This window comes from Fukomys damarensis, unplaced genomic scaffold (assembly GCF_012274545.1).
Source record: "Fukomys damarensis isolate Sample0158 unplaced genomic scaffold, DMR_v1.0_HiC HiC_scaffold_30, whole genome shotgun sequence".
Lineage (NCBI taxonomy): Eukaryota > Metazoa > Chordata > Mammalia > Rodentia > Bathyergidae > Fukomys > Fukomys damarensis.
Genome location: NW_022900942.1, coordinates 37,688,661 through 37,716,228, shown reverse-complemented (window position 1 = coordinate 37,716,228; position 27,568 = coordinate 37,688,661). Strand labels below are relative to the sequence as shown.

At 34.9% G+C, this 27,568-nt stretch overlaps 1 protein-coding gene across 6 annotated transcripts in view; it reads right to left on the bottom strand.

Moving 5' to 3' along the window:
• Pias2 (protein inhibitor of activated STAT 2) overlaps positions 1-25,822 on the bottom strand; it is a 74,152-nt gene extending 48,330 nt beyond the window's left edge. For all 6 annotated transcript variants that reach the window (XM_033757335.1, XM_033757332.1, XM_033757333.1 and 3 more), the window contains exons 1-4: positions 25,348-25,822; positions 12,912-12,996; positions 5,752-5,802; positions 5,539-5,629 (exon numbers count right to left, since the gene is read on the bottom strand). In XM_033757335.1, coding sequence (XP_033613226.1) covers positions 5,539-5,629; positions 5,752-5,802; positions 12,912-12,996; positions 25,348-25,819 — 699 coding nt within the window. In that variant the 5' untranslated portion in view covers positions 25,820-25,822. The remainder of the gene's footprint in view (positions 1-5,538; positions 5,630-5,751; positions 5,803-12,911; positions 12,997-25,347) is intronic.
• Between the last annotated feature and the right edge of the window lie 1,746 nt (positions 25,823-27,568).

The window sequence follows — 27,568 nt, the reverse complement described above, 5'->3', positions numbered from 1 at the left end:
AAAAAAAAAAAAAAAAACTCATACATTAACTTTTTTTTTTAAAAGAAAAATAACACATGTTCCATAGGTTTGTCATCACTTGTCTAGGTTTTGCCAACTATCCTAAGATGCCGATCAAGGAGAGGAACAGTGGCAAAGGTAAGAAAGGAAATTTAATCAGTATAGCTGTACTGGGAAAACAAGGGAACCAGCAGCCTCATTCTTGTCTTTGCAGATACAGTACTGACAAGAACTTTACATTTAATTAGGGAAAGACTAGAATGAGGTTGCCATGAAGCATGCACATAGTTGAAGAGTCTTGGTCAGACAGTGATTTAGTTGATGATTATCTCAGGACTAGTTCAAAAGTGCCATCACAATCTGGAAGGGACAATCTGGGTCTCTTGTGGAACAGTAGCTCTGGCTTAGTGAGTGAGGTGGGTCTTGGTTCTCCTCAGGGAGTATAACTGCTCCCTGAATCAAGTAATTGCTTTCACTTGGAAGGGCAGTCTCATTATGGCGTGACTTGCCTGTAATAAGGAACAGGCTCTACTGTTCTTCAAAGGTTTAGGCCAATCACCAGAGACTTCTAGGTTGTGCTGGGGGCATATGAGGATAGTTGGGGCTTCAACAAGATGTTGTAAAAGTTGGCAGGTGAAGACCTTAGTTAACTCTTCTATTGGTGTCTTCAGTTTTAAAGAGGGGAGACTAACAGCTTTAGATAAACAATCTTTAAAGGATTTATTTGCCTGCCTATATGCAGAGTTGAACAATAGTCTGACTCAAAGTTTAAGGTAAAAAAGGCAACACAAAATGAAGGAAAACCAAGGTTTTATACTGTTTTTTACCCATCCGACACTTATAGGTCTACATAAAGAATTGTTTTAGCGCTGGGCGTGGTGGCGCATGCCTGTAATCCCAGCACTCAGGAGGGTGAGGCAAGAGGATCGCAGTGAGTTCGAGACCAGCCATAGCTACCTAGTGAGTTCCAGGTCAGTCTCGACTACATAGTGAGACCCTGTCTCAAAAAAACAAAAAATGAAACAAAGAATTGTTTTAGCAAAAGCACCTTCTAAGTCCTTGTTACACTATTAGCTATGAATCCTCTTCCTTTTTACAAGAAATCAAGCTTTGCACATAAAGCTGAACCTCTCTGTAATAATAACTCATCTTAGGAGGCCTCTTTCAAAATGCATTCATGTACTAGAAGAGAAAAAGCAAAATCTAGAAATTAAAACAAGAAATGCATTAATGAATTTCAAAGGGATTATTCAGATCTTGCTAGTGATAAAAATGCTCGCTACTGCCTTATCTCTGAGTAGAACATAGTTTTAAAAATAGAACAGTCAGGGGGTGAAGGGAGGGCAGGGACAAGGGGAAAAAATGAGAACCAAGACGTGTCGTGTAAAGGTACAAGATCCCAGTAATGAATGTAACTGTACTGTATAACTAGAATGTACCAATAAACTAAATAAAAAGGAAAAATAAATCAGTCAATAAACCAAAACCATCACTATTTCAGTTAGCATTAAATTAATGCCCCTTTCTTCTAAATAGGAACATGTTGATTCACAATATATCCTATTTTCAATTACAAGATTTTTCATACTGATTTTCAAAACCAATATATATTTTAGACAATTAAAATTTCTTTGCTGCAGTTAACATCTACCTAATGAAAAAGACATTGTATTTTACTGACCATATTATGTTATAGATGTAATTTAATTATATATCACTTAAAATTAAAAAGCAAGTTAATTCTATAACTTAATGTTATGGTTACTTATTTTGTACACATGGCAAGTAAACAAGCAAAATGAATTTGCTGACACTGCTTTAGAACATAATCTTTGGACTTTTCACTTGGTCAAGAGCATAAGAAATTAAAGAATCTCTATATTCCACTGAAATCTCTCAAACTTCCTTTTAAATTGCTGATACCCTTAGGTATAAATGTTAACACAATCTGGATCTTTCAAGAAATATAGATAGAAGGTTTTCAGACAAAAGCCAGGATTCACACAAATTGCTCAAATTGTCCTTAAATTATTTGCTGACTGATAAGTGAAGGCATACAGCTAACCAACCATCACAGGGGAATAGCAGCAAAGCTGTACAAGTGCAAGCAATGACATCATAGCTGCCGTCCAGTCATCAAGATGTTTGTGAATTTAAGATATTTACGAATGTCTGCACTGGTGAATTACATAACTCACAACAAAATTCAGTACTGCTGCTATGCATAGCAAGCTAAGGACCACAACCAAATTGTCTACAACTTCAGAACATTGCTCACTGTCTCATAAAAGGGTAATAAACTTATTAAGGGGAAATCCACATGATAACTTATAACCTACAACTTACAACAAAATCTTGAAAATCATCAAAACTATTTGAGCAAGAGAGCAAAACACAAAAAGGACCTGCATAATAGTATGGAAATGGGAGTGTATATGTATGTGCAATAGGGGTAAGCCCACCTACATTTGCTAATGTGAAACACAAAAGGGGAAAAAAGAATGACTACAAAATCAACGAACAACAAACAGAAATACCAATACCAGTATTTAGGCATTATGAATATAATAAACTTTTTTTGTTTTACTTGTTTTGGGTCCTAGAAGATAACTCTGTCCTTTGGTATACCGACTGGTAGGTTAACAAAATAACAAAGGCACACAATCCACCAAGATAATAAAAATAACTCATGACCTAAACGTGAGGTCTGTAAATTAGAATCTGAGTCACAAAAAGTTTTTTGTTTTGTTTTGTTTTGTTTTTTTGATACCAGGGATTGAACTTGGGTCCTTGCACTTGCGAGGCAGGCGGCGGAACCACTGAGCTGGATAAAATATTTTAATAGCATGGGGGGAGCTATAAAAGTCAGGAGAGTAATAGTGAGTATAAGAATGTGTGTTAAACTAATATAAAATTCTGTATTGTACTAGTTTTAATCACCAAAAGTATTTTCAATCTATTCTCTACCCCATTTGAGTGGTTTGACTTCACTGATAATTTTGAGTCATCTATTAAATTATATTGTCCCTCTGTTCAGCTGTACTACTCCCACCCAACTCTATGACTTGGTTACTGACAATAGGTTATAGTTCAAATTTTGTAAAATATAAATAACTAGATTTCACATATTTTTAACAACTTTTCATATTTAATGCAAAAATAAAATCAAGATACTTGAAACCAGTCTGGAGAACAAATCCACAAACTCATTTAATAAAGGATGTTAGAGAGCCTGTATAGGTCCTTAGCCTAATGTTTCAGAAAGAGACAGACTCAAAGAACATTTTCTGTTACATGCTACGAAGATGTACTGCCTTACTTGCAATTGTGAGAGAAGTAGAGTGCTGTTCCTTTAACATCTGCCAAGTTTTCAAACTAGCATTCTACTTTGATACGGTCAGTATCAATTTACTTGTTTACTTTATCTTATGGAAAATTTCAAACATATGGTGTGATAAAAAACAATGATTGTTTAAATTTTTAAAATTTATAGTATTACAATAAAAGACACATTGCCATTAATCCTCAAAATACAAATGCGATTATCCTATTGTTCTTGCCATTTTCTGAAGCACATCTGGAAGCCTTCCGAAAGTTGAATGTCTTTAGTTGTACTATCATGGCTTCCTTGATGACCTCAATTAATTCAAAATATTTAACTTTCATGGTCATTTTGACTATGAAGAGCCAGAAGTTCCAGATACAGTGAGTAAAGTAGGTGAGCCATATCATGTTTTTATAAGCCTTTCTTCTGCATGCACTCAACAGCAGCATTCACTGTGGTTTTAATCAGACTTTGTAAAGATACTCATGATATAGTACTTCCAGAAATGCTTCAGAATGTGGTAAGAACAGTGGGATATGTTTGAAATAAGAGGCAGTGTTCTGAACACTTCCCTATTTCTGGAGCAATTCAAAGAGTTTAGAAGAACTTCATGCATTTCAGACATAGCCCCATTAGTGGAATAGCATCACAGAAGAAACTGGACATATCTTCAAGGGTGAGTCTACAGAAATTGACAAGGTCTCCACAGTTATGCCTTTCTTCAAGAATAGTGGGAAAAGTAAACAGGAATGAGAATCAAACATCAAAGGAATCATCACATCTTGGGCAAAGAAAAATTAATATGAAAAGATCATGGAAAATAAGCAGAGGGTCATTCTATAACCTATGATTCTGCCAGGCTTCTTTTGCCACACATCTGGCAACAAACTGGAATCATTCAGATTCAAATAGAGCTGCTTCTTCCCTTGGTTAAGATCTTAGTGAAATTCATTTCGGTAAGACAACCCCTGAGAATCTATTGCTGGAGGCCAGAAACGTGATAAACAAAATGTCTCACCTGACTTTCACATGTGTATGGATCATGTAAATAATCCTCTTGTATCTACTGAGCCTCTACATTTACCCTCTAATCCCTAGTAATGTCTCCACTGACTTCAGTCCCGCAAGCAACTTCCATAAGTCAGTTAGTGAGACCTAAGCTCTGTGAAAAGCATGGAATAAGCATTTCTCAGGTGTCTAAGCCCACAGGCTATGAGCCAAACAATATTCCCAAGAACTCAAAAACAAAACAAAACAGAGTCACTTCATCAGCCTGCACAATGTCATCCCTCTGAGGCTCAATTATAAGCATTTGGCTCTGGTAGAACTCAGGGTGCTAGACTATATTGTCTACCTTGCTCAGATGCTTGGAGGTATTGCTTTTATACTCATCTCAGAGCCAAATCTCATACTCAGCAGGGATGTTACAAAGGTTCCCCCATCTCCTCAATAGCTGCAATACTGACTGTTTTGCTCAAATAGCAACTCAGCACAATGGAGGGGTGGCTGTTCTACAAAGCTTCAGTTAAAATATATCCCCACACTGTAGTGCTTGACAAACAGTCAAAGTTGTTGTTTTAATGGCTTTGTGGGCCTTCTATATAACTACCAATTTAGCAACATATTCAAGACCTCAATGAAACTAATGCATAATATAACTCAACAATTTAAATGTTATCTTGACTTAACTTAGGATTTGAGGATTCCAGGGCTACCTATTAGGCCCAGAAATAGGGTATACATTGTACATTACTGAGGTATTGAAGTCCACTTATTGCTTCACTGTCAAACAATGGGTTATTAATCAAATACCATTGTACTCCCTTGGCCCCAAGTATGTGCATCATTAAGGCCCAAAATTGAAATTCTGGACCACTATGGCCAGCTATTCTCAAAACTCTGCTTTCTATGGATAGATACCTAGATATCCACCACAACATGCTATGCTTTCACATGTCCAAGCTCTGCTGTTTAGAACCCAAGGATAATTTAGAGCTTCTCTGAATTCTAGAACAAGATGTTTTAGGCTCATTTTTTTTTATATCCTCAAAATCTGAAACCAATTATTTCTCTAAGGAACCACAGGTCCCTTACAAGAAAACACTATTTGATATGGATGCTACAACTAGTTATTGGTACTGAGCTGTCAGTTTCTAGATCCTGTAGGTGTTTATACTAAACAATAAAAATATGATGAATAAAAAGCAACTTACAGGCAAAGGAAACAGCTTCCCGTTTACTTTTATACAGAGACTATTGGGATAGTTATCTTCTTGAGGACAACTTGTCTCTGCCAAGCAAAGTCTGTATTAGAAAAAAGAAGAAAAAGTATTAAACAGTATATGCAAACATGATATGTTTTAAAATTCAGGGCTATATGAGCAGTTAACAAGTATATAATTTCAGTAATTAAATTTCAAACTCACCTCAGTTGAACTTGAACTGTATAATCTCTCCGCCCACCTGGCAAAAAGTCCCTGTTGGAAAGAGAAATAAAATGTGTTAAGAATACACAAGATTTTACAGAACACTCTCACCAGGAAACAAGGCATTATTTGTATTTTTATTCTTACTCCTTAAAAAAATAAACACTTGCCTACCAATAACAAGCCTTTTTCAAAACACAACAATGATAATAACTCCATTTATTTAACTTTTAAGTCATGTCTTTATGGCCATTTTAAAGTATATTCTAAGAATTATGCTAATGCCACAGTCCACTCTTGTCAAGAGTCTCTTCAAAACATTCCAGTATCCTACACAACACTGACCTCTTCTAAACAACCCATACACTCCACTGATTTAAATCAAGAAACATTTAGTTTTGGCACTGGAGCATCAAACATAAATAAAATATAATATTTGCTTCAAAGGACTCATCATAGTACATAACAGATAATATATAACCAAAATAAAAATGTGTGGGGAAAAAAAAAAAGATGGTCGATGCTATAGAGGGGAAGAAGGGATTTTGTCTTTAAAGTTCAAGGGAGCTATTACAATAAATCCAATCAAATTAAAAAGCAAGGTTTATAAAGCAGTTTTTTTGTCTATTTCTCTTCAGTGGCTCTCATTAGTACAATGATACTCAAGAAAAGGAAAGGCTGAGGATCAACTAGAGATGCACATCAAAATCTTAGGTTGCTGAAAATAATTTGACAAAAGAGAAATGACATGAGATTAGCTTAGAAAGATAAAAAGCCTAGCCAGAATACAGGCTGCTATATGGAATATATGATATGGAATAAATGACTGGGAAAAAAGATGGGCAAAGCAAAATGTTGAAAATAACTGCACAAAGACTTCATGATTAGCACTACGGGATTTTTAGCATCAAAAGGAAAAATCAGAATGGGCTAGCCTAGACAACTTAGCAAAACCTGTCTCAAGATATAAAAGGGGGAGGGATATATCTCAGTGGTAGAGTTATTTTCTAACGTAAAGAGTCCTAGGTTGTGGGGGCTGGGGAGTGAGGGCTTGAAAACCATCCAGACAGAAATATCACTGAGTGATATTTCAGTATACAAACTTGCAGGATTCAATGACTAATGTTGTATGAGGCACAAAGAAATAAAGGGGTGCTTCTGGGGTGGTGCCCAGGTTTTGGAATGGCGCAGCTAGACAATTGTTGATGTTATTCCCTGAAATAAGGGAAGATACAACAAGTTACAGCATCAGTCTCCCAACCACTCAGGGAAGAGGAGACTTAGGTCAATTTCACATGCTGGAAGTAAGATTTTATAACATTTAGTCACTTGCCCAGGGACATACAGACCTAAGAGGTAGAACTAAATTCACTTTCCAGTTGGTATTATTCTTAGCAATCACATTAGCTCTAAATGTAGAGTTACATGGTCCAGGTGTAAACCATGAAAGTAACAAAGAAGAATCAACGAAGTACTTTAGCACACAAATGGGCTGTGGTCAATAAAAAGTGAGATAGTTTCAAGAAGTCTCTGTCCAGTCAGACACCAGTGCCCTCACTGTAAATGGAGAGGACAGGAGGAAAAATAACAAGCAAAAAATCTCCCTGACACCAGCTTATTTTTCAAGTTTGCCTCCTTGGTGTATGGAGTATTGTTGGGACCATAGTTTAAACACACACACACACACACACACACACACACACACACACACACACAGAACATATGCATACCAAATGAATAAATGAATGGAATAACAAAAGACAAGCAGGTTTTCGTTTTTTTTTTTTTGAGACAGGGTCTCACTATGTAGCCCAGGCTGGTCTTGAACTCACAGCAATACTCCTGCCTCAGCCACCTGATTGCTGGGGTTATAGGCGTGCGCCATCACGCCCGGCAAGACAAACAGGTTTAAGAGAAAAGGTAACTTCAATTTTGCATGTGCTGTGTTTAGTGTGCTTATGGGTCATCAAAGTAGAAGCAAAAAGTACCCTGTCCAGAGGGAGGTGTTGGTGATTTTTTTTTTTGGCCTTCAATATAAATAGAAATATTCATGGATATTACCACAAAATAGCAAGGAAAGAATTACAAGTTGATTCCCATGAATGTATAAGACAAATCAATAGGAGACTGAGAGAACAAATTAAAAATGCAGTAATACCAAATGGAAGACAAAAGTGCTGAAGTCATAAATAGAGCTGTACCCAATGATTAATTTAAACAATATGTAACAAAGTAAAAGAGTTTGAACTTGAACGTGTATAAGCCTCTATCCTAGATTTTACTGTTACAGAGAAAGATCAGGAGCTGGATGCACAGCAGCATTTTAAAATTTTGCTGCACACTGGGAGCAACCAATAATCATTGAAAACCACTGATTAGAAATGTTCAGTAGCAAGAGTGCTGGCCTAGCACGTATGAGGTTCTCAGAACCACAGAGAAGGGATGGAAAGAGGAACAGAGAAGGAGAGATAAGAAAAGGAGAGGAGAGAAAACAATAATTTGAGGTTCCATCTTTGGAGATTCTAATTACTATGGATGAAATCTGACTATTTGGATTAGAACTTTTAAAAGCTCCTCAGCTGATTTTAAGTTGCAGCCAGGTTTTTGAATCATGGGGATGGACATAAAATTAAATGACACAAGAAATCATGTAAATCCAGAATATTTAATATGCTAAAGTTGAAGGGAACCAGATCTCCATGGAGAAGTGATCAACTCTACAAAATATGTGAGATAACCTCTGACAAAATATGTGTCAGAAAGTAAAAAAGTGCTCCAAAGTGAATTTGGGAGGGAAAGGACTATCAAAAGGCCATAAGAGTCAAAATAAAAGAACCCCAAATAGCCCAAAGTAGAACAATTTGACCCACAATGTAAATTCCTATATCACTGGGTAACCTACAGAACACATGAATCCTCACTGATGCAAATGTATAAGTGAACAAATATAGAAGGGAGAATTCTTCCTTACAAAAGAATTGCACCAATGTAAAAATAAGAACAACATCACCAAAATACAAATGTTTTGCTCATTTACCAGTGAATGCTGAACTACTGGGCAAAAGTTTGAGAAGAAATAGATTTATGTGCCTAATCTAAATGTGTGTGCTCTACAATGTTTATAAATAAAGAAAAAGTCAGTAACTTTATAGCACAGAAATCAGGCAGACAACACCTTAAGCCAAATGATCATGGTTAGTACCACCCCCCGCCCCCCCAAAAAAAAAAGAAAAAGAAAGGAAGAAAATCAATATTAATGGCTGACATACACTGAGAAGAGCATTTTTGCAAAAAATGCACAGACATTCAAATACTAGATATACCAGAACTGAGTAGCAGTCTACATAAAATCCCTGGTCACTACCCTTCAAAATTGTCAAAAATCATAAAAAGAAAAACTAAGACAATGTCATTGAGTAAAAGGAAATTAGAATGACATTACAATTTAAAGAACATGGTATAGGATTGCACTAACGTTAGCTTCTTGGTTTTGATAACCGTATTATAGTTACTCAAGCTATTAAGGGAAGCTAGACTAAGGGTAATTTTCTACAATTTATCTATAAATCAAATCAATTTAAAATAGTTAAAACTTTTAGGATACACTGAGGTCAAAAGTAACAAATGCAGTTCAAGTGTGGTGGTACATGCTTGTAATCCCACCATTCAGGAGAGTGTGGCAGGATTATTGTGAGTTCAAGGCCAGCTTGAGCTATATAATAAATTTAAGCCAAGATGAACTACACAGTGAGACCCTTTCTCAAAAAACAAAACACAGCACAGCAAAATAAAAAAAGGTAACACATGAGATGAGCCTTGTATAAAAACTGAAATAAATGAAAAAATAAGGATATGGCTGAATACTATATGAAGAAACTATGAATTTCTAAGGGTTCATGTTAAACATTAGAGTTGCAGGCCAGGATTTAGATCAGTGGTGCTGTACACCTGCATTCCAAATGCAAGGTTATGAGTTTGAGCACCAGTAGCCCCCCGACCCCCAAAAAGGAGTTGCATCTTGAAGTATTTCTGGGTTAAATTATACAATGCCTATTTGCTTTAATATGCTGGGGGGGGCGGGACTATCAAATACAGAGGGTCAAACTGTCAGTAACTACTGAAGCTAGATAATGGGCATCAAACTTTCATTTGCATTTATTAGGATTAGGAGGGAATTTTTAACCACTTGATCACATAACTCTAAAACAGTAGAGGTTTGTACTGCAGACATGTACAAAGGGAGCATAACTTTGCAGATTTAAAAAAAAAAAAACTTTATGTTGGGTTAAATATACATAAGACAAACTTTATCATTATAATCATTTTTAAATGTTCAAGTCTGTGAAATTAAGTACATACATACTATTGTGCAACTATCGCTACCATCCATATCCAGAACATGATTACACTTTTTAAAAAATATTTAAATTTTGATAGTTACTTGACTAGAAAAATACATTCACATATTTTGAACTTTAAAAATGTTAAAAAGGATATTGAGTGAAGCATCCCCCTAACTTGGCTCCTAGAAGCAAATTCGCCTTTCTAGAAGCAACTCATCTTTATATTTACTGTATTTGTAGTTGGGTGTGGTGGCAAATGCCTATAATCCCAGCTAGTACAAAGATTAAGGCAGGAGGATCTCAAGCTCAAAATCAGTCTCTGAGCAACCTAATGAGATCCTGTCTCAAAATAAAATACCAAAGGCAGGTGATCCAGCTCAGCATAAACCACTTGCTTAGCACAGACAAGGCTCTGGGTTTAATCCTTAGAACTACAAAAACCACACAGACAAAAAACTTTAATCACATATTTATATACTTCAGCACATTCAGTGTGTGCATGAATACCTTTTTTAAGACAATTGGTAGAGTATTGTTCATAATTCTCTCACTTCCCTCCTTTAATTTTCATTTTTAAAATGCTTAAGTTAACAATGATCTCTCTCCTATAAAAATCAATTGTCATTAATGAATTGGCTCACCATATAACATCTTGTAATACAATTTATGTAAATAAGCTGGTTCATTTAATAATACTATAAGCAACTTGTAGAAAGGGTTCTTGCCAAAAGGTACAAGATTCCAATGATAAATTTAACTGAATTGTTTGTTTTAAATGTACCACTAAACTTAATGGAAAAAAAGGGTTTGTTTGTTTTTTTTTGCCATACAACAGTGCCATGTACTGAATAATCTCAAGCAAGAATTCAATGATGAAAAACAAAATTAAGGACAACAAATATGATTTGTTGGATATAAAACATAATTTTTTCTATTTTATTAGTTGGTTTATTACTACCCCTAAAATAGCCAAAAGCCTTATCTATGTATGCACTATTCTTTCACAGTTCAGTCTTCACAGGGTCACATTATAAAGCCATTTTGAGATTTTTACTGAGACCTATAATTTTAATAAGAGATGTGATTAGCCAAAATATCTAAAGGTACATATCAGAATTTTCTACATAACAACAGTGCATGTTCAAGATATTAACTATTCAAAAAAATTATGTGGTCCACAAATCTGGATCCACTAACTTAGGTGACTGACAATGTGTACCTACATATAAAAACTAATAAAATGTACCTATAAACGTCTTGCTTAAAAAAAATTAATAGCAGGTTGTAAAGAACTTATACAATTATGTTAAATATAGAAATTTCCCCATATCAACCATAACATCTTTATTTTAAAAAAGCTCAGTGAGCCAGGCATGGTGGCTCACGCCTGTAATCCCAGCACTCAGGAGGCTGAGGCAGGAGGATTGTTGTGAGTTTGAGACCAGCTTGGGCTAAATAGTGAGTTCCAGGTCAGTCTCAACTACATAGTGAGACCCTGTCTCCAAAAAAAAAAAAAAAAAAAAAAAAAAAACACCACACAAAACAAAACACAACTCAACAATTCAAAGGAGGATTCTAAAGAATAGCTAAAAGAAACTAATTTATTTAACTCTTTTCTTTTAACTCTACAACCCTAGAAAATCATTTAACCTATGAGAATCTCAGTTGTCATACAGTAAATCTTGTAAGGAGGCAATTTTAAAGAGCTATATAAATAACGTATTGGTAACACCAAAACAGACTATTTTTATTTGAAAAACTATACTCTACAAATTTCCTTTTCTCTTAGTTCATTTGCTCTTTACAAATGTGCCAACTTAAGATTCTTCTATTTTTGCCCCTGAAATTGACAAGGCCGGCAGTATTTTCATAATCAGATTTCTAATAATTTTTTGATCAGAGTAACTATACAACTCATTTTGTCCCAAACTGTTCTGGTTTTTGTTCTCCAAAAAGCATTTTAATAATGTTCACTGACACTTTCAAAAAGGCCTGAGTTTGAAATGATAACGTTCATGACCACTTATCTTTGTGCTGCTATCATAAATTCTTTTTTTGTTTCTATATTTAGAATAAATTTTTCATTTAAAATATTATTGCGCTGCCAGGGATTTAGCTCAGTGATTGCATTGCCTGCCTCATAAGCACAAGATCCAGAGTTCAATCTCCGGTACCAAAATAAATAAATTAAAAAAAAAAAAAAGGATCCCTGGTACCAAAAAAATTATTGTTCAGCTAAGAATATAACTTAGTGGTAAAGTACTAGCCTAGGATACACAAACCATTCAAGGTCCTGGGTTTATCTCCAGCAATGAAAAAAAAAAAAATCAAATATATATACCCCTTCCAAATATAATTAAAATAATTTCAAAAGATATCCTGAGGTTTTTATCCAAAGGTTAAATTTTTCTAGTACACAGTATTAAGGAGAAATATTCCAACTGTTATGGACAGAACAAAATTTATTATGTTGAAATCTTAACCTCCAATGTGACTGTACTTGGATATAGGACCTTTAAAAAGGCAATTACGATTAAATGAAGTTTAGGATAGGTACCTAATCCAATATACCTGGTGTCATAAGAGGAAAAGGACAACAAGGATGCAATGACATAGAGGAAAGTCCATCTGAGAAAACAGCAAAATGTGCAAGCCAAAGACAAAGGCCTTAGGAGAAAATAAATCTGTCACAATCTGATCTTGAACAGAAGCTTCTAGAATTTTGAGAAATAAATTTCTGCTATTTAAGCCATCTTGTCCTTGGTTTTCTACTAATACTAAACATTCATGCAGAAACATTCCAAACATTCCTCTTACCTCGATATGCATATTTCTCTAACTTGTTGTGGTGTCAAAGCAAAAATAAAAAACTTCTCTTGAAATCGTTGAATACTGCTTTGAACTGGAGAGGAAAAGGAAAGAATATTTCAACAATAAATCCAAGGATCCTACCACTTGCAATAACCAGATATTTTGATAAGTATCTTTCAAACTCCAAAACGTTTGTGGTTAAAATACTCTAAAATGAAGAAGTATTAAATTGCATTCATCTTGGAATTATCAACCCAAATGGGTATCTTGAATTTTAAGCATTTAAACAATCTTTACTCTAAAGCACTGGATTATAAAAGTCAAAATGTAGCAAAACCTTTCAAGATTACATTTCATTCTTTATAGTAGCATCTAATGAAAATTTCCTGGGTAAAAAGTAGTTTATTGCAGCAATTATGCTCCAGGAAGTCATATATAAAGTGGTTCACAATGTCAGAGTACTTTTAAAAGGAAGGGAAAAAGGGATACTGCTTATTAGGAAGGTCTAAAAAACAGTTTCTTGATTACAAATACAACTATAAGGTATAAAGCACAAAGACACAAGTATATCAATATATTTCTCTACTTTGTAACACTGCTATTCACTTTTCCATTTTTATTTTCTTCTATGGATTTCACTGTCCATTATCACAGCAAAGGTCACCAAACTCAATAACCTGTATTTTGAGATTACATGTACACATATTACATTTTCAACCTTAGTTAATGGCAAAAGAATCCAGTTTCTCCAGCCTGAAGCCTCAAAAAATCTAACGTGAGTACAAATGGAGTCCCAAAAGGAAAATAAAGTGAAAATGAAACCATTCTCCCAAAATTGCAACACACTAGCAGAAGTAATTTTGGTTGAATGGAAGGAATGAGCAAACCTCAAGGAAAATAACACAAAGAAAACTATTAGTTGCATCAAAATTAAAACTACTAAAAGTTAACAACCGTGAAATCTTAAAATAGCCAGAGAAAAACAAAACATCAATGGCTGTCTTGTCATCAAGAAGGAATGCTGGGAAAACATCATCTTTAAAGTGGTAGGGCACATCTCTGAATCCCACTCAGGAGGCTGAAGCAGGAGGACTACCATGAGTTTGATGCCAGCCTGAGCTACACAATGAGTTCAAGGATAGCCTGAACTGCATATAGCAAGACCCTATCTTAAAATATATAAATAAATAAATTAATAATAATACTAATAATAATAAAGGCTGGGGATCTTGCTCAGGGTGAAGGCCCCGGGTTTAATCCCTAGTACTGGGGAAAAAAAGTGATGAAAGAAAGAACTGTCTACTGAAAATTTAGTATCTTTCAAAGAGTGAAGTAACTTCAGGTAAAGAAAAACAACTAGTCGACAGCAGACATGCATTACAAGAAACAAAAGAAAACTAGATTTAAGATAACACAGATTTTACTTTCCTTTTTTTTTTTGAGACAGGGTCTTGCTATGTAGTTCAGGCTGTCCTTAAACTCACTATGTAGCCCAGGCCAGCTCTGAACTTGCAGCATACCCCTGCCTCAGGCTCCCAAAGTGCTGGGATTACAGCTATGCACCACAATGCTCAGCAATTCTACTTTATAAAAATCACAAACATTAAATGGTAAATATAAGATAGTAAGCTGTTTTTTACTTACTTTTTGGATTTCCTCGAAAAGATAACTAATTGTTTAAAGCAAAAGTATTGGCAGTAGGGCCAGGGATTTAGCTCAGTGGTGCTGTCACCTGCCTCACAAGCACAAGGACCTGAGTTCAATCCCCAGCACAAAAAAAAAAAAAAAAGTAATGGCACTAGAAGGCAGGAGTTAAAATTGGCAGACAAAATGATATGACAAGCACCAAAAGGACAGAGGTAGATAAAAGGTAGTGAAATAAAATCAATCTCTCCAAGAGCTGTGTTTCCTGCTTCACTTGATAAGCTTGATTAAAATAAGGTGTAGGGAAGGTGGTATGGGTAGGGAAGGGTAATAAGGGAAAAGAAAAAAATGTGAGAAAATGAAAAGATGGAAATAAAGTGTTTGTAAATGGGGAGGGAAGGAGGGGAGTGAAGGGAGGGCAGGGACAAGGGGAAAAAATGAGAACCAAGGCCTGTCATGTAGAGGTACAAGATCCCAACAATTAATGTGACTATACTGTATCCCTAAAATGTACCAATAAACTCAATTTTAAAATAAATAAATAAATAAATAAATAAGTCTCTCCAAAAGCAGATCTAACAAGTATGCCAAAAACAGCTAGTATTTACACTTACAATACTGGGCATAATAACCTCTGTGAATTTACCAGTTTAAATGCCAGCACTTAAGGCCATCTGGATGACTTCAGTTAACCTAAGAGTCATGCATCTTAATATCTAAAAATAGAATGTTTCTGTCATTGTATGAAACATGAATGTACAATTTTTAGAACTTATAGATTGACCTTTATAGATTATATCATAACAGACATATATGTGCTTTTATTTTTCTGGTATAATTTTGGCTTTAATTACTATCACTTTGCTACCAAATTTTCTATCCAAACTAAAACCTCCCTGGTTTTATGAAAAAATGAAATGTTTCACTATGTATCAGAAATGAACTCCAAGACGTTACAGCAACAAAAATATAGTGCATATGCAAATAAAATCTACTCTGCATTGATGTTAACGTTTTTAGACAAACCTTATGATAGAGCGGCAGCCAAAAGCTCACTAAACATTTTAATGCACATCATGAGAAAAAATGACAGAACATGTAGGCTTTGCAGATTATTTTCTCCCTATTAGTGTCTAAAATTTGTAATCAGAAAACCAATTCTGTTGCATTTTGGGCATTCATCTCCAAAAGGTTCGCCACCACTGTTCTATTCTATTCCACTCACTGACTCACATACTTGTTTTTGTGTTGGTACCATGCTGTTTTCATCACAGTAGTAGTTGTGGTATAACTTTGAATCTGAGATTGTGATGCTTCCTGCTTTACTTTTGTTACATAGGACTGCTTTTGCTATTCTGAATCTCTTCTGGTTCTATATGAATTTTAGGATAGTTTTCTCTAGATCTGTGAGAAATATCTTTCGTATTCTGCTTGGGATTATATAAAACAAATTTTTCAGTTTTGGAAGTATAGCTATTTTGATTCCATTGGTTCTGACAATCCAGGAACAGAGGATATCTTTCCATTTCCTCATGTCCACTTCCTTTTTCAGAGTGGTATGAAATTTTCATTGTATTCACTTCTTTGGTTAGGTTATTTCCTAAGTATTTAATTTTTCTTGATGCCACTGTGAACGGTATTGTTACTGATTTTTGTGTTTATGTCCTGCTATAATGCTAAATTTGGTTACTAATTCGAGAAGTCTCATTGGAAGTCTCTGCTAATGATACTTTGTCTGTGTCCTTTCCTATTCTGTATCCCTTTTATTTCTCTTGCCTGACTGCTCTAATATTCCAAGGACAATGTTGAAAAGGAGTGGTGACAGTGGACACCCCTCCCCTGTTACGTTCCTGATTTTGGAGGGAAAGTTTTCTGGTTTTCCCCATTTAATGTGATGTTAGCAGAAGGCTGGTCATAAATGGTTTTTATCAGATTGAGATAAGATCCATTATACCTATTGTCTTCAAGGTTTTTAATCATGAATGGAGGCCAGACTTTGTCAAAGGCTTTTTCTGAGTCTATTGAAATGATCTTTTTTCTTGCTTCTATTTATGTGATGAATTACATTTACTGATTTGTGTACGTTGAATGAACCTTACATACCTAGTTGGTTACAGTGTGATCTTTTTGATGATCTGTTGCCATTTTGTTTGACAGTATCGTGTTCAAAATTTTTGCATCTATGTTCATTAGGGAGATTGGCCTATAGTTCTGTTTTTCAGTTGGATCCTTGTCCAATTTTGAGATCAGGGTAATGTTAGCTTCCAAGAATCATTTTGGGAGGAGTACTCCTTCCCTCTCAATTTCATTAAACAGTTTAAAGAATATAGGTGTTAGATCTTCCCTAACATTCTTATACAATCTGACAGGAATCCATCAGGGTAGATTTTTGTATTTCTGCTTCAATTTCATTGCCTGTTACTAGATTATTCAACATTTTTAAGTCTTCTTGGTTCAGTTTTGGTAGTTTATATGTATCTAGCATCTCTTCCTCCAAGTTCTCCAATTTTTTTGATGTACAATAACCCATTTTTAATAACTTGTTTCTTAATGTATAGAATAACAGAAGTCATCACTGTATTAATAACCACTGCAAAGACCATGTAAGGAGGTCAGAGTACTGAGTTATCATAAAATCGTTATTTTAACACACTCATGTCCACTAAAACTACTGAAGGTACATGCCTAAATGTTCCACTGGGTGGCTTGCACCACTTGTGACAGAAGTGGCATAGTCACACATATATCACCAGAGGTTCAAGTCTTGTAGCAATGAGACATATGAATAATGGCCCTATCGTGAACACATAAATTCTTAATTATGAAAGAGAAAAATACTGTCAACCCTCCAAAATTATTCATTCTCTTTACTTCAGTCCTCTTTCCCCACATTTGCAGTCACTCAGGATGTCTTGTTTTCTACCATCTTACCTACTTGCTTCCTCTCCATGCTCACTGATGCCACCCTACTCAAAGCCTATTAACTACCTTCTACAAATGAAACAGCAGCCCTACCTCTCTGCCAATCTCCATAAGAACACAAGTGGGAAGTTAAGTCACTCTAAGCATCACTTCAATCACCATTCCTGCTTAAAAGACTCAAGAGTGTTCTATTTTTGAATGGGCCAATTTCTTTACTGCATAATCCTCCATTAATAAAGATCTTCCTGCTTTTTCCTAACAAACCTATGTTTCTCAAATCTTCCCAGGTCTTACTCTATTCCAAGCAGTTTCTTCACTGCTAAGTCTCACAATTAGCCACTACTACTTCTACTTCTGTGCTGCCAGTTCTCCCCTTTCCTGGTATTTCTTATCCAATAAAGTTTACCATCCAAAGCTATCAAGTCACCATACAAGAAGCCCTGACTGAATTTCCCATTCACAACAGCAATGTATCTAAGCACAATTTATAATACTTCATCTTTCAAGCATATAACCACTTGCAGCTTTTTTCTAATGTAACATTTAACTACTTAATGTACTCCCCAAAGCCCATTTCATATTTATTCTGACATCTCCACAATCAGATCACATGGCCATATCTAAATGAAGTACTCATTATATATTTGGCAACTGAGTTAACTAAAATGCAAAGCAACTAGACATAAACATTTGATACACATCGACAGTGAGCAAGTCAAAAGGATATACACAATACTATCATAAATTTCAAAAGCAAACTACCTTTTTTTTAACATGTATATATATGGCAAAACAAGCAAAGGAGAGAAATGCAAAATTCAGAGTAGATTATAATTCACAAGGAAAAACAGGGAAGTGGTTTAAGAGATAACTGTTTTCTGAAACTGCATATAAATTTCACAGGTGTTTATTTTCTTGAAATTCTGCATAACTTGACAAGTTTTATATCTATTCTTTTAAACAGGCAGAATATAGACAAATTTTTAAGAGTTTCATATTTAAAAGAAATCTTTTAAAAAATCAAAGAGAAAAAAACTATGACAGCAAACCAGAATAGCTGCTGAAGGTAGAATAGAGAATTTATTATTGTTTGTTTTGGACTATGGGATAACCCACTTAGTACCGTAAAACTGAAGCTACTAAGAACTGTATTTAATATTACTACAAATACTCATGTTTTATAGATACCACTGTCAAGCGCAAGGATCCGAGTTTGATCCCCAGTACCAAAGAAAACAAAAAAAAATATACCTTGTTAAATAGAATACACTCACTATAGTCGTAGGGTTTTTTGTATCAATAAATGTACTATGCTATCACAGTGATTCTCTTAACAAGACAAATTTTCATAAGAATACTGGCTTCAATACCTCAAGAGGTTTTAGAATGATCCTATAACGTTCTACCATGATCTTCAGTGTCTGCACGGCAAATCAATCCCTATTGAATAATCAAATCTTCAACACCCAGTTTGAAAATGTCAAGAATATGTGCTTTTTGCACAAGGCTCTTGGTTCAATACTCAGTGCTGTTAAAAAAAAAAAGATTATATGCTTTAAAACATGGATTTGATAATTGACTCCTAAAGATCATTAATTCTCAATTCCCAAACATAGTTTTCTCACTAACTGTGTTCTAAATATTTTCATGAACATAAGGTCAAGCCATTCAAAATAAGGTAATGTTTAAATGTAATCACACTGCTTCAAGGGTTATCACAATAAAAATATCAAAGGTCATTGCTGAGGCAGGAGAACTGAGTTTAAGGCCAGCCTGGACTGGAAAGCAAGACCTTATCTAAAAAAACAACAACAACAACGAAAAGCCCTCCAAAATTAATTTTTTTCTAATTTCGTTTGATAAACTGCCAGTCAGCTTCATGTTACTATAAATACTGAGATAATTAACTTACAAAGAGGTGAATTTTGGCTCACAGTTTTGAAGGTTCCAAGCCATGACAGACTTATCCCATTATTTTGGGTCTGTATAAGGAGTATAAGGAGGAATAAAACCACTCATATCAAGGAAGGAGAAGCAAAAGAGAAAGAGGACTGGAGGGATTCTGCAATTCCTTTCAGGGGCACACTCCCCGGTAATCTATGTGTATGATGTTTCCCAACAGTGCCACCCTGAGGAACAAGCCTTTAACACACGGACCTTTGGGGGACACTACCCAAAGCCAAATGATGTTACAACCTATCCAAGCCCTTATTGATGTTTTAACTATACTTCAGTCTGAAACGTAATTCCTAGGTTTTTCTTTTGACATGGGGTTTTATATTGCCCAGGCTTATTTAGATATATATGACCTTCCCACCTCATCCACAGGTAGGCAGCACTACTGCCTCTGGCTTAAAAAATAATTTCTTAGATCACTGTTTTGTCACTCCAACATCATAAAACATTAAGAAAATCACTTCACTGTCTCTTCAGGGAAAAAAAATTAATGTTTATAAAAACAACAGAAATCTTGAAAAACATGAAAGATGTTTGTTCAGGAGAAAAGTTTGTAAACAGAGTACATTTCTTACATTTTAATTTTTGTTTGTTTGTTTTGGTTGTGGCACAGACTTCTTATGTAACACAAGCCAGCCTTGACCTGCTACATATCCCAGGCCAGCCTCAAACTTGCAGTCATCCCATCTCAGCCTCCCAAGTGCTGGGATTACGGGTGTGTGCCACAATGCCCAGGTTTGCATTCTAATTTTAACTATGAGTAAAATATAGCTTTTTCATATCTACCCTTGAACACAAAAGTACCTCCAGCATTACTTTAAACCAAATGAGATAGTTATTTGGCTCCTAAATATGAATTTTACTAAAAGAATGAACAGTCTACTAGTTTCCTTTAACTTTATTGAGGTTAATATAGTAGAGACCTTATGACAAATAGAGCAAAATAAGAAAATTCCTATTTTTATTTCCAAACAAAGCAAGAAAATAAGGGGAAAAAGTATAAGGTTTCTGCAGAGTCCACCTCTTCAGAGTACCATTAATGTTAATGAATACAGAACACAACACATATATCTTCTCTTGGTCCGACCTTCTTTTCCAGCAGTCAAACATACTTCTGAAACTCCATTTGGTGTAACTGCTACCTTACAGACCCTCCTTAGCCATATTCAAAGGAGTCCCATTAGGTAGGATTACCCAAGTATGTTATCCAACTTTCTATCACTATCACATAATCCTGAAATAAATCTATTTACAAAGAAAAAAAGTGTTATTCTAGCTCAGAGTTTTAGAGGTTTCAGCCCATGACTAGCTGGTCTTATTGCTGTGAGCCTAAGGCAGTACATAATGATGAGAGGTAATGGAAGCTCAAAACCTCTCACAATATAATTGGGAAGTGAAACAGGGAAGACTGGGATCTCCTAATTGCCTTCAAGAGCACACCCCCAATGACCTGAACACCTCCCACTATGCCCCACTTCTATAAAGGTTCCATAACCTCCCAAAAGCACCAAGATGGGAACCAAGTCTTTTAACACATGGGACATTCTAGATCAAAACTACAGTATAAATATCTCTAGTCATCTAAATCCTCAAAATACAAAAAATTTTGCAATGATCACTAAGAAAGAAAGATTTTAACCAGATAAATGAACCTTTAAAAGATTAAAAATGAAAAGACATCAATGAAACCAAATAGGTAGTAAATATTTAAAAACTTTATTAGTTATTAATTTTTAAAATGAAAAACCTATAACAAGATATAAGTATGTATATAAAAATTTAAAAGGTTTTTAAGGGCCAGGGATTTAGCTCAGTGGCACCACACCTGCCTCACAGGTACAACGTCCTGAGTTCAAGACCCAGTACAAAAAAATATAAATAAATAAATAAATGTTTTTAATAGGATCTACCCCCACAAAATGCAAGAAGTACAGGGTAGGTATTTTCTCACTTGTTTGTGAAATTTAAATTGGCATAGTAGTCTGAAACTGACTTGGCAATATACTAGATTATCAAAAATCTCACATCTTAGGGAAGACAAATTAATGTTTATAAAAACAATGGACCTAATAATTTGACCTAATAATTCTTATAGGACTTGTACAAATAAATAATAAAATGTGAACAAATACTGAATCATTATTTCAGAATCAATGTAACAAAGTGATAAAATTCATTACTTGTGAAGGGGGGGCATGGCCTGCAATCAGCCAGTCCACACTACCCCACTAACTAGCCCTATTTCTTACAACTTCCTTCAGCCTTCACAAAGACAATACCCTAAGAAAAGAAAAAAGAACACTGATATATCTAAGGGAGTTTTCTTTTTTCTTTCTTTTCCTGCTAGCACTAGGACTGAATCCATGGACTTGTGTATGCTAAAGAGGCACTCTACCACTGAGCTACAGTTTGAGCCTACAAAAAGGTTTTTCCCAGGATAAAAAGGACAATTTTCCAGATTAACTACAAAATACTTTTTCCCAGTTTACTTCACCAAGAAATCCAAATATCTCTGTATATAATTTCATTAGGTATTAAGAATTACACCTTTAAAACAAAAAGTAATTAAATAGGAAAAGAATTACTAGTCCCATGTATCAACCTACAATATCATAAAATTTCTCAAATTTTCTGAGCAGTTGACAGATATAAATAAAAAATGCATCAAACTCCTCGTGCCACTTTAGAAAAAGAAATTAAGTATGTAAGGTTTGCAATTCAAAACTATTATGAAATAGAAACTAGGTCTCTTTGTAAAAGTACAGTACTGAAACAAAGAAGATGCGTACCTGTTCTCACTCACATAGAAGTGATCTTAGTCCTAAACTCTAAGAATGCTCGAGGAAAGGATAAATAAAGAGCAAAATACAGGGCATACATTAGGAAATAGGAAGAATTTGTTCAAATAGGAAGGGAAACAAGGGAGGAGGGAGAAGGGAAGGAAGAAAAAAATGATTTAAAAAAAGAGAATGAAAGAGAAAAAATGGAAACAAAGCTTTAGTAAATAAGGAGAACAAGAGCTGAAGGGAAGAGAAAAAAATTAAGATATTATGTACAGGTACAAATTCCCCATGATAAATGATTATGTATGACAGACATGCACTAATAAAAATAAATAAAATGCAATGGTAGGTGGTGGGGGGAATGCTTGAGAAAGTTCTAGCCAGAAAATTAGGCAAGAAAAATTAAGTAAAAGGCATACAAACTGGAAAGGAAGAAGTAAAATCTTTGTACATTGATAATATGATCTTTTATACAATAAACCCCAAAGATCCCAAATATAAAAACTGTTGGAAACAGTAACCAAATTCAGAAAGGACCAGGATACAACACTTGATCTTAGCCAAAAGGCCAAGAAGCCATAGGAACTAACAAAAATCAAGTTGTCCTTCTATAAGTACCAATGAACAATATGAAAACAATTCTATTTAAAGTAGCATCAAAAAGAATAAAATACTTTGTAGTTAACTTATCTAAGAAGGTAAAAGACTTCAATGAAAACTACAAAACACTGCCCAAAGAAATTAAAGAAGACATAAACTGAAACACATATGGTTCATGGGTTGGAAGACAACACCACCATCCAAAGTTTCAACACAATCTCTCAAAATGAATACCATCCAAACCAATTCAATGAAATTATCTGAAAATCTCAATTAACTTTTTTTTTTTATAAAAAGAAAACCCCATTCTAACAATATTAAGGAAACTCAAGGGCTCTGAGTAGCCAAACAGTCTTGAAATAGAACAAAGCTGGAAAACTCACCCTTCCTGATTTCAAAACTTAACTGCATAATACAGTAATCAAATCAGTTTAGTACTGGCATAAATATAGGCCTAAAGTTAATTTTTTTATAAGGATACCAAGATCATGCAAGGGGGAAAGGACGGTCTTCTCTCCCCAGATGATTTTGGGAAAACTGGACAACCACACTCAGAAAAATAGCTGAACCCTTACCTAATGCCTATATACAAAATTAACTCAAAATGAATCAAATGCAAATGTAAGACCTAAAATTATTAAAAAAAAAAAAAAGACAAAAGCTTCAAAATGTGATTTGGCAATGATTTCCTGGATATGACACAAAGGCATAGGCAACATTTCAAAAAATGACACACTGAACTTCATGAAAAATTTTCTTAATTTTGCATCAAAAAATATTACCAATAGATAATAAAGGCAATCCACAGAATAGGAGAAAATTATTTGGAAATCAGACAACTGATAAGGAGTACAACCTATAAATACATAGAACTCCTAAAATGCAACAACAGCAACAAAAAAAAACCAAGTGGGAAGGGTAGGGGAAAGGAAATAAGGGAAAAGAAAAAATATGAGAAAAGGAAAAAAATGGAAACAAAGTCTTTGTAAACAGGGGAGGGTGGAGGAGGCGAAGGGAAGGCAGGGGTATGGGGAAAAAATGAGAACCAAGATCTGACACATAAAGGTACAAGATCCCAATGATAAAAGTAACTGTACTGTATGGCTAAAAAGTACCTATAAACTCGATAAGAAAAAAGAAAAAGAAAAGCCCAAACCATCCAGTTCAAAATGGGCCAAGAACTTGAATAGACATTTCACCAAAATGTCATTTTGACCAAAATGGTCAAAAGATATATGAAGCTGCTCAATACATTCATTACAGAAACATAAATCAAATATATGATCTCTTACACATAGGACAGCTACTACAGAAAGAGAAGGGAGGGAGGGAGAAAGGGAAGTGTTGGTAAGGATGTGTAAAAACCAGAGCTTCTATAAATGTAAAATGGAAATATAAAATGGAACAGCTGCTGTGGAAAATACAATTCCTCAAAAAATTAAAACAGTCATGTAGTAGAGTTAATTCCACTATACAGCCAGAATATAGGACCTCTAACAGATATGTGTAAGTTCATATTCCTACAAGAATCATCCACAGTAGTTACAAAGTGGAAGCAATTAAAGGATCCATTAAAGATAAGCAAAACATGGTTTAGAAGATGATAACACAGAAACATGGAAGTAAGCATCTGCAGCAGCATATAAAATAACTAAGGTTGTTGCCTCAAGGAGTGAAACTGAGGAATGAACAGCTTTCAGTAAAGCTGAGACAGGAAAGTTACAAATTTGAGCCCAGCCCAGGCAACTCAATGACTTAGCAAGATGCTGTCTCTAAATTTAAAAAGTTCTGAGGTACACCTCAGTGTGAAGGCCTAGGTTCCAATCCCCAGTAGCACTGCACAAAACAACACAAAAAACAACCTGTTTTTAAAAATGTGTTTTTACTGTGTTATTTATCATTAAAGAGGAACAAAAGAAAAATCTGACATAGACTATATGGAACTCTAAAAACACTACATGAAATAAGTCAGTCACAATAAGATAAATATTTCAATAATTCACTTATAGGAAGTACCGAAGAGTAGTCAAAACCCTAGAATGAAAATAGAAGAATGGTTGGGACTAAGGTATAGTTCAGTGATAGAGCATGTGTTGAGCATGCCCAATGTATTGGTTTCAATTCCCAGCAGAAGAAAAAGAATGTAGAATGCTGACTGCCAGAAACTGGGGGATGTGCAGGTTTAAAGTTACATAATGGGAAAAGAGCTTCAGTTTCACAAGACAAAAAGAAATCTGGCGATGGAGGGCAGTGATGGCTGCCTAAGAACATGAATGTATTTAGTATCATTAAAGTACATTTTTTTAATGGCCAAGATGTTAGATTTTGTATTTTACCATCAAAAAATGGAAAAAGACACTCAAATGATATGAAATAACTGTTTCATATTAAATTTCTAGTATGATTACCAATCATTTTTCCTGTACATTTAAAAATTTGGCATTAATGCCTCAATTTTATAGTACTAATCAACAGCTGAAGTCCTCGTTGTACTTACTCTCTTGTCCAGGAAAAAGTGATTTTTTTCTAACACTTACCTAAACTTGTGGGCTTGATGAGAACATCAAGGACATCATAAAAGGGCAGGTTTTTTAACTGCACATCAGGATGGACAGGAGGAATTGGAGGAGATGGTTGCTGCATCTCAAAAGTGGGCTTAGTATCTTGAAGTAGCACAGAACCAACAGGAGAGGACGGTGAGTGAGATGTAACTGAAGTGGAAGGCAATGAGTGGATTCCAGCCACAGCCAAGTCAGGTTCTACTGATGATGAGCTACTATCCAAACTGAAAACTGATGATTTGATTGCAGATAAATCAGAAAGCCCTTCAAGAGTCCGTGGATATCGGCGTCTATATAATTCTCGGATTTTAATCTGAACCGCAGGGCTGCAGCCGCTCTTCAATAAATGCAGAGCCCTCATCAGGAGGTCATGCTTGCGTCCACTTTTATTCCGTCCAGCAAAGCCTAGTAACACTTGTAGTTCAGAAACTCTAAAACTAGAAACCATATTCTAAAAGGAAAGGGGGGAAAAAGCCAATAGTCATCTTCAAGCATATAAAAATCCTCTCTAAAATATACTACAAAACCTGATTTTTCCTGTCATTTACCAAATGGCATATAGGCTAGTAACAAGCATTTAGAATGATAACATACCACTTAGTCTTTTTTTTTTTTTTTTTGGTACTGGGGATTGAACTAGGGTCCTTGCATTTGCAAGGCAGGCCATGGAACCGCTGAGCTAAATCCCCAGGCCTAGTAACATACCACTTAGAATTGTTCATATTCACTGTCATCCTCCCATAAAAATTCCATTCAAGTTATGCTGCTAAAGTATATTATACTGTACTCTTAATTTGGGCAATTTAGTCTACTGATTTCTATTAACTACTTCTTTATGTGAGTATGCTCTCGTGTAAATTCTGTTTTAGGACAATGAACTCTATAACCAATTAAAATGTTCCTTTGCAAAACTAAGTCCTCCCAATAAATAATGTTTGCTACAAAGTTACCAATTAACCAACCAAAAACTTAATTTTTGCCGTGTTACATGTGTAATTTCTGGTGCTTAGTAAATTTACCAAATAAAGTCAGAATTGTAATCCACAATTTAATATTTTACACTGACTCAAACATTAAGGAACAGAAACAACATGAAAACAAAGATATTTTAAAACATTAAAGCTAAAAATTACACATCTTATTTAGCAGTCAAAATTGTAAAATGATTAAAATTCCCATCTAGATATTCAAGAGAGAAAAAAATCTTCCCAAAAGCAAAGAAACGAGCAGCTATAAACCTTAAAGGCCAAGATTACCCTACTGACTTATTCTTAGGTACAAAACAAAGTATAAGCAGTACCTGTTTCATACTTCACTTATCTTTTCAACAAAACCTAATATATTAAATCACTTGCTGCCTCATGAAATTACCCAGCTACTTGATTTTTCAGTCAATTTTGAATTTAGAGGTAAAAAACAGGGATTAGGTTTACTCATACCATACATACACAACCTAGTAAGAGAGTGTAGGAAGCTGAAGCTGGTCCTTTTAGAAACCTGTCCTCAGGAGACCCTCCTGTTACTATAGCTTGGGGTTTCCCCATTTCTCCTTGTCAGTAAAGCACACTTCTGAGCTTGGGAGAACAGGGGAGTTACTCCCTTGAATAAAAGGGGACCAGCGCATAAAAATGAACAGGAATACACAGATAAAAGGCTTAGAACTATAAATGCGGAATCACTAAATTCTAAAGAACAGATGGTATAGTCCATACTGCAAAATGCTTCAAAGAATAAAAGATAATGTTTTGATAGTCAACTAGCCCCTCTGGAAAACTTCAGACTGGTAATCAATAGTTGTAGGTGAAGCCCTGACACCAAGATTTAGGACCACAGGAAAATCATTCATCCCTCTGGTTGCTGATGTCTATTTAAAAACAACAAGCAGGGCATCACATGCCTGTAATCCTGCCACTCTGGAGGCTGACTTAGGAGGGTTGTCTTGAGCTGAGGCCAGCCCGGGCTGCATAGTAGTTCAAGGCCAGACTGGACTACATAGCAAGACCCTGTCATCATCATCATCATCATTATCATCATCATCATAATAATAATATACGAAGAGTAACACAGTGACAAAAATATATTCTCCTTTATTTAGTACTTATCTCCAAGGCACTAAATAAAATAAAATTCCATGGACATGTTTTCCTGGAAAACTTTACTGAATCCCAATTCTTTTTTTTTTTTTTTTTTTTTTTTT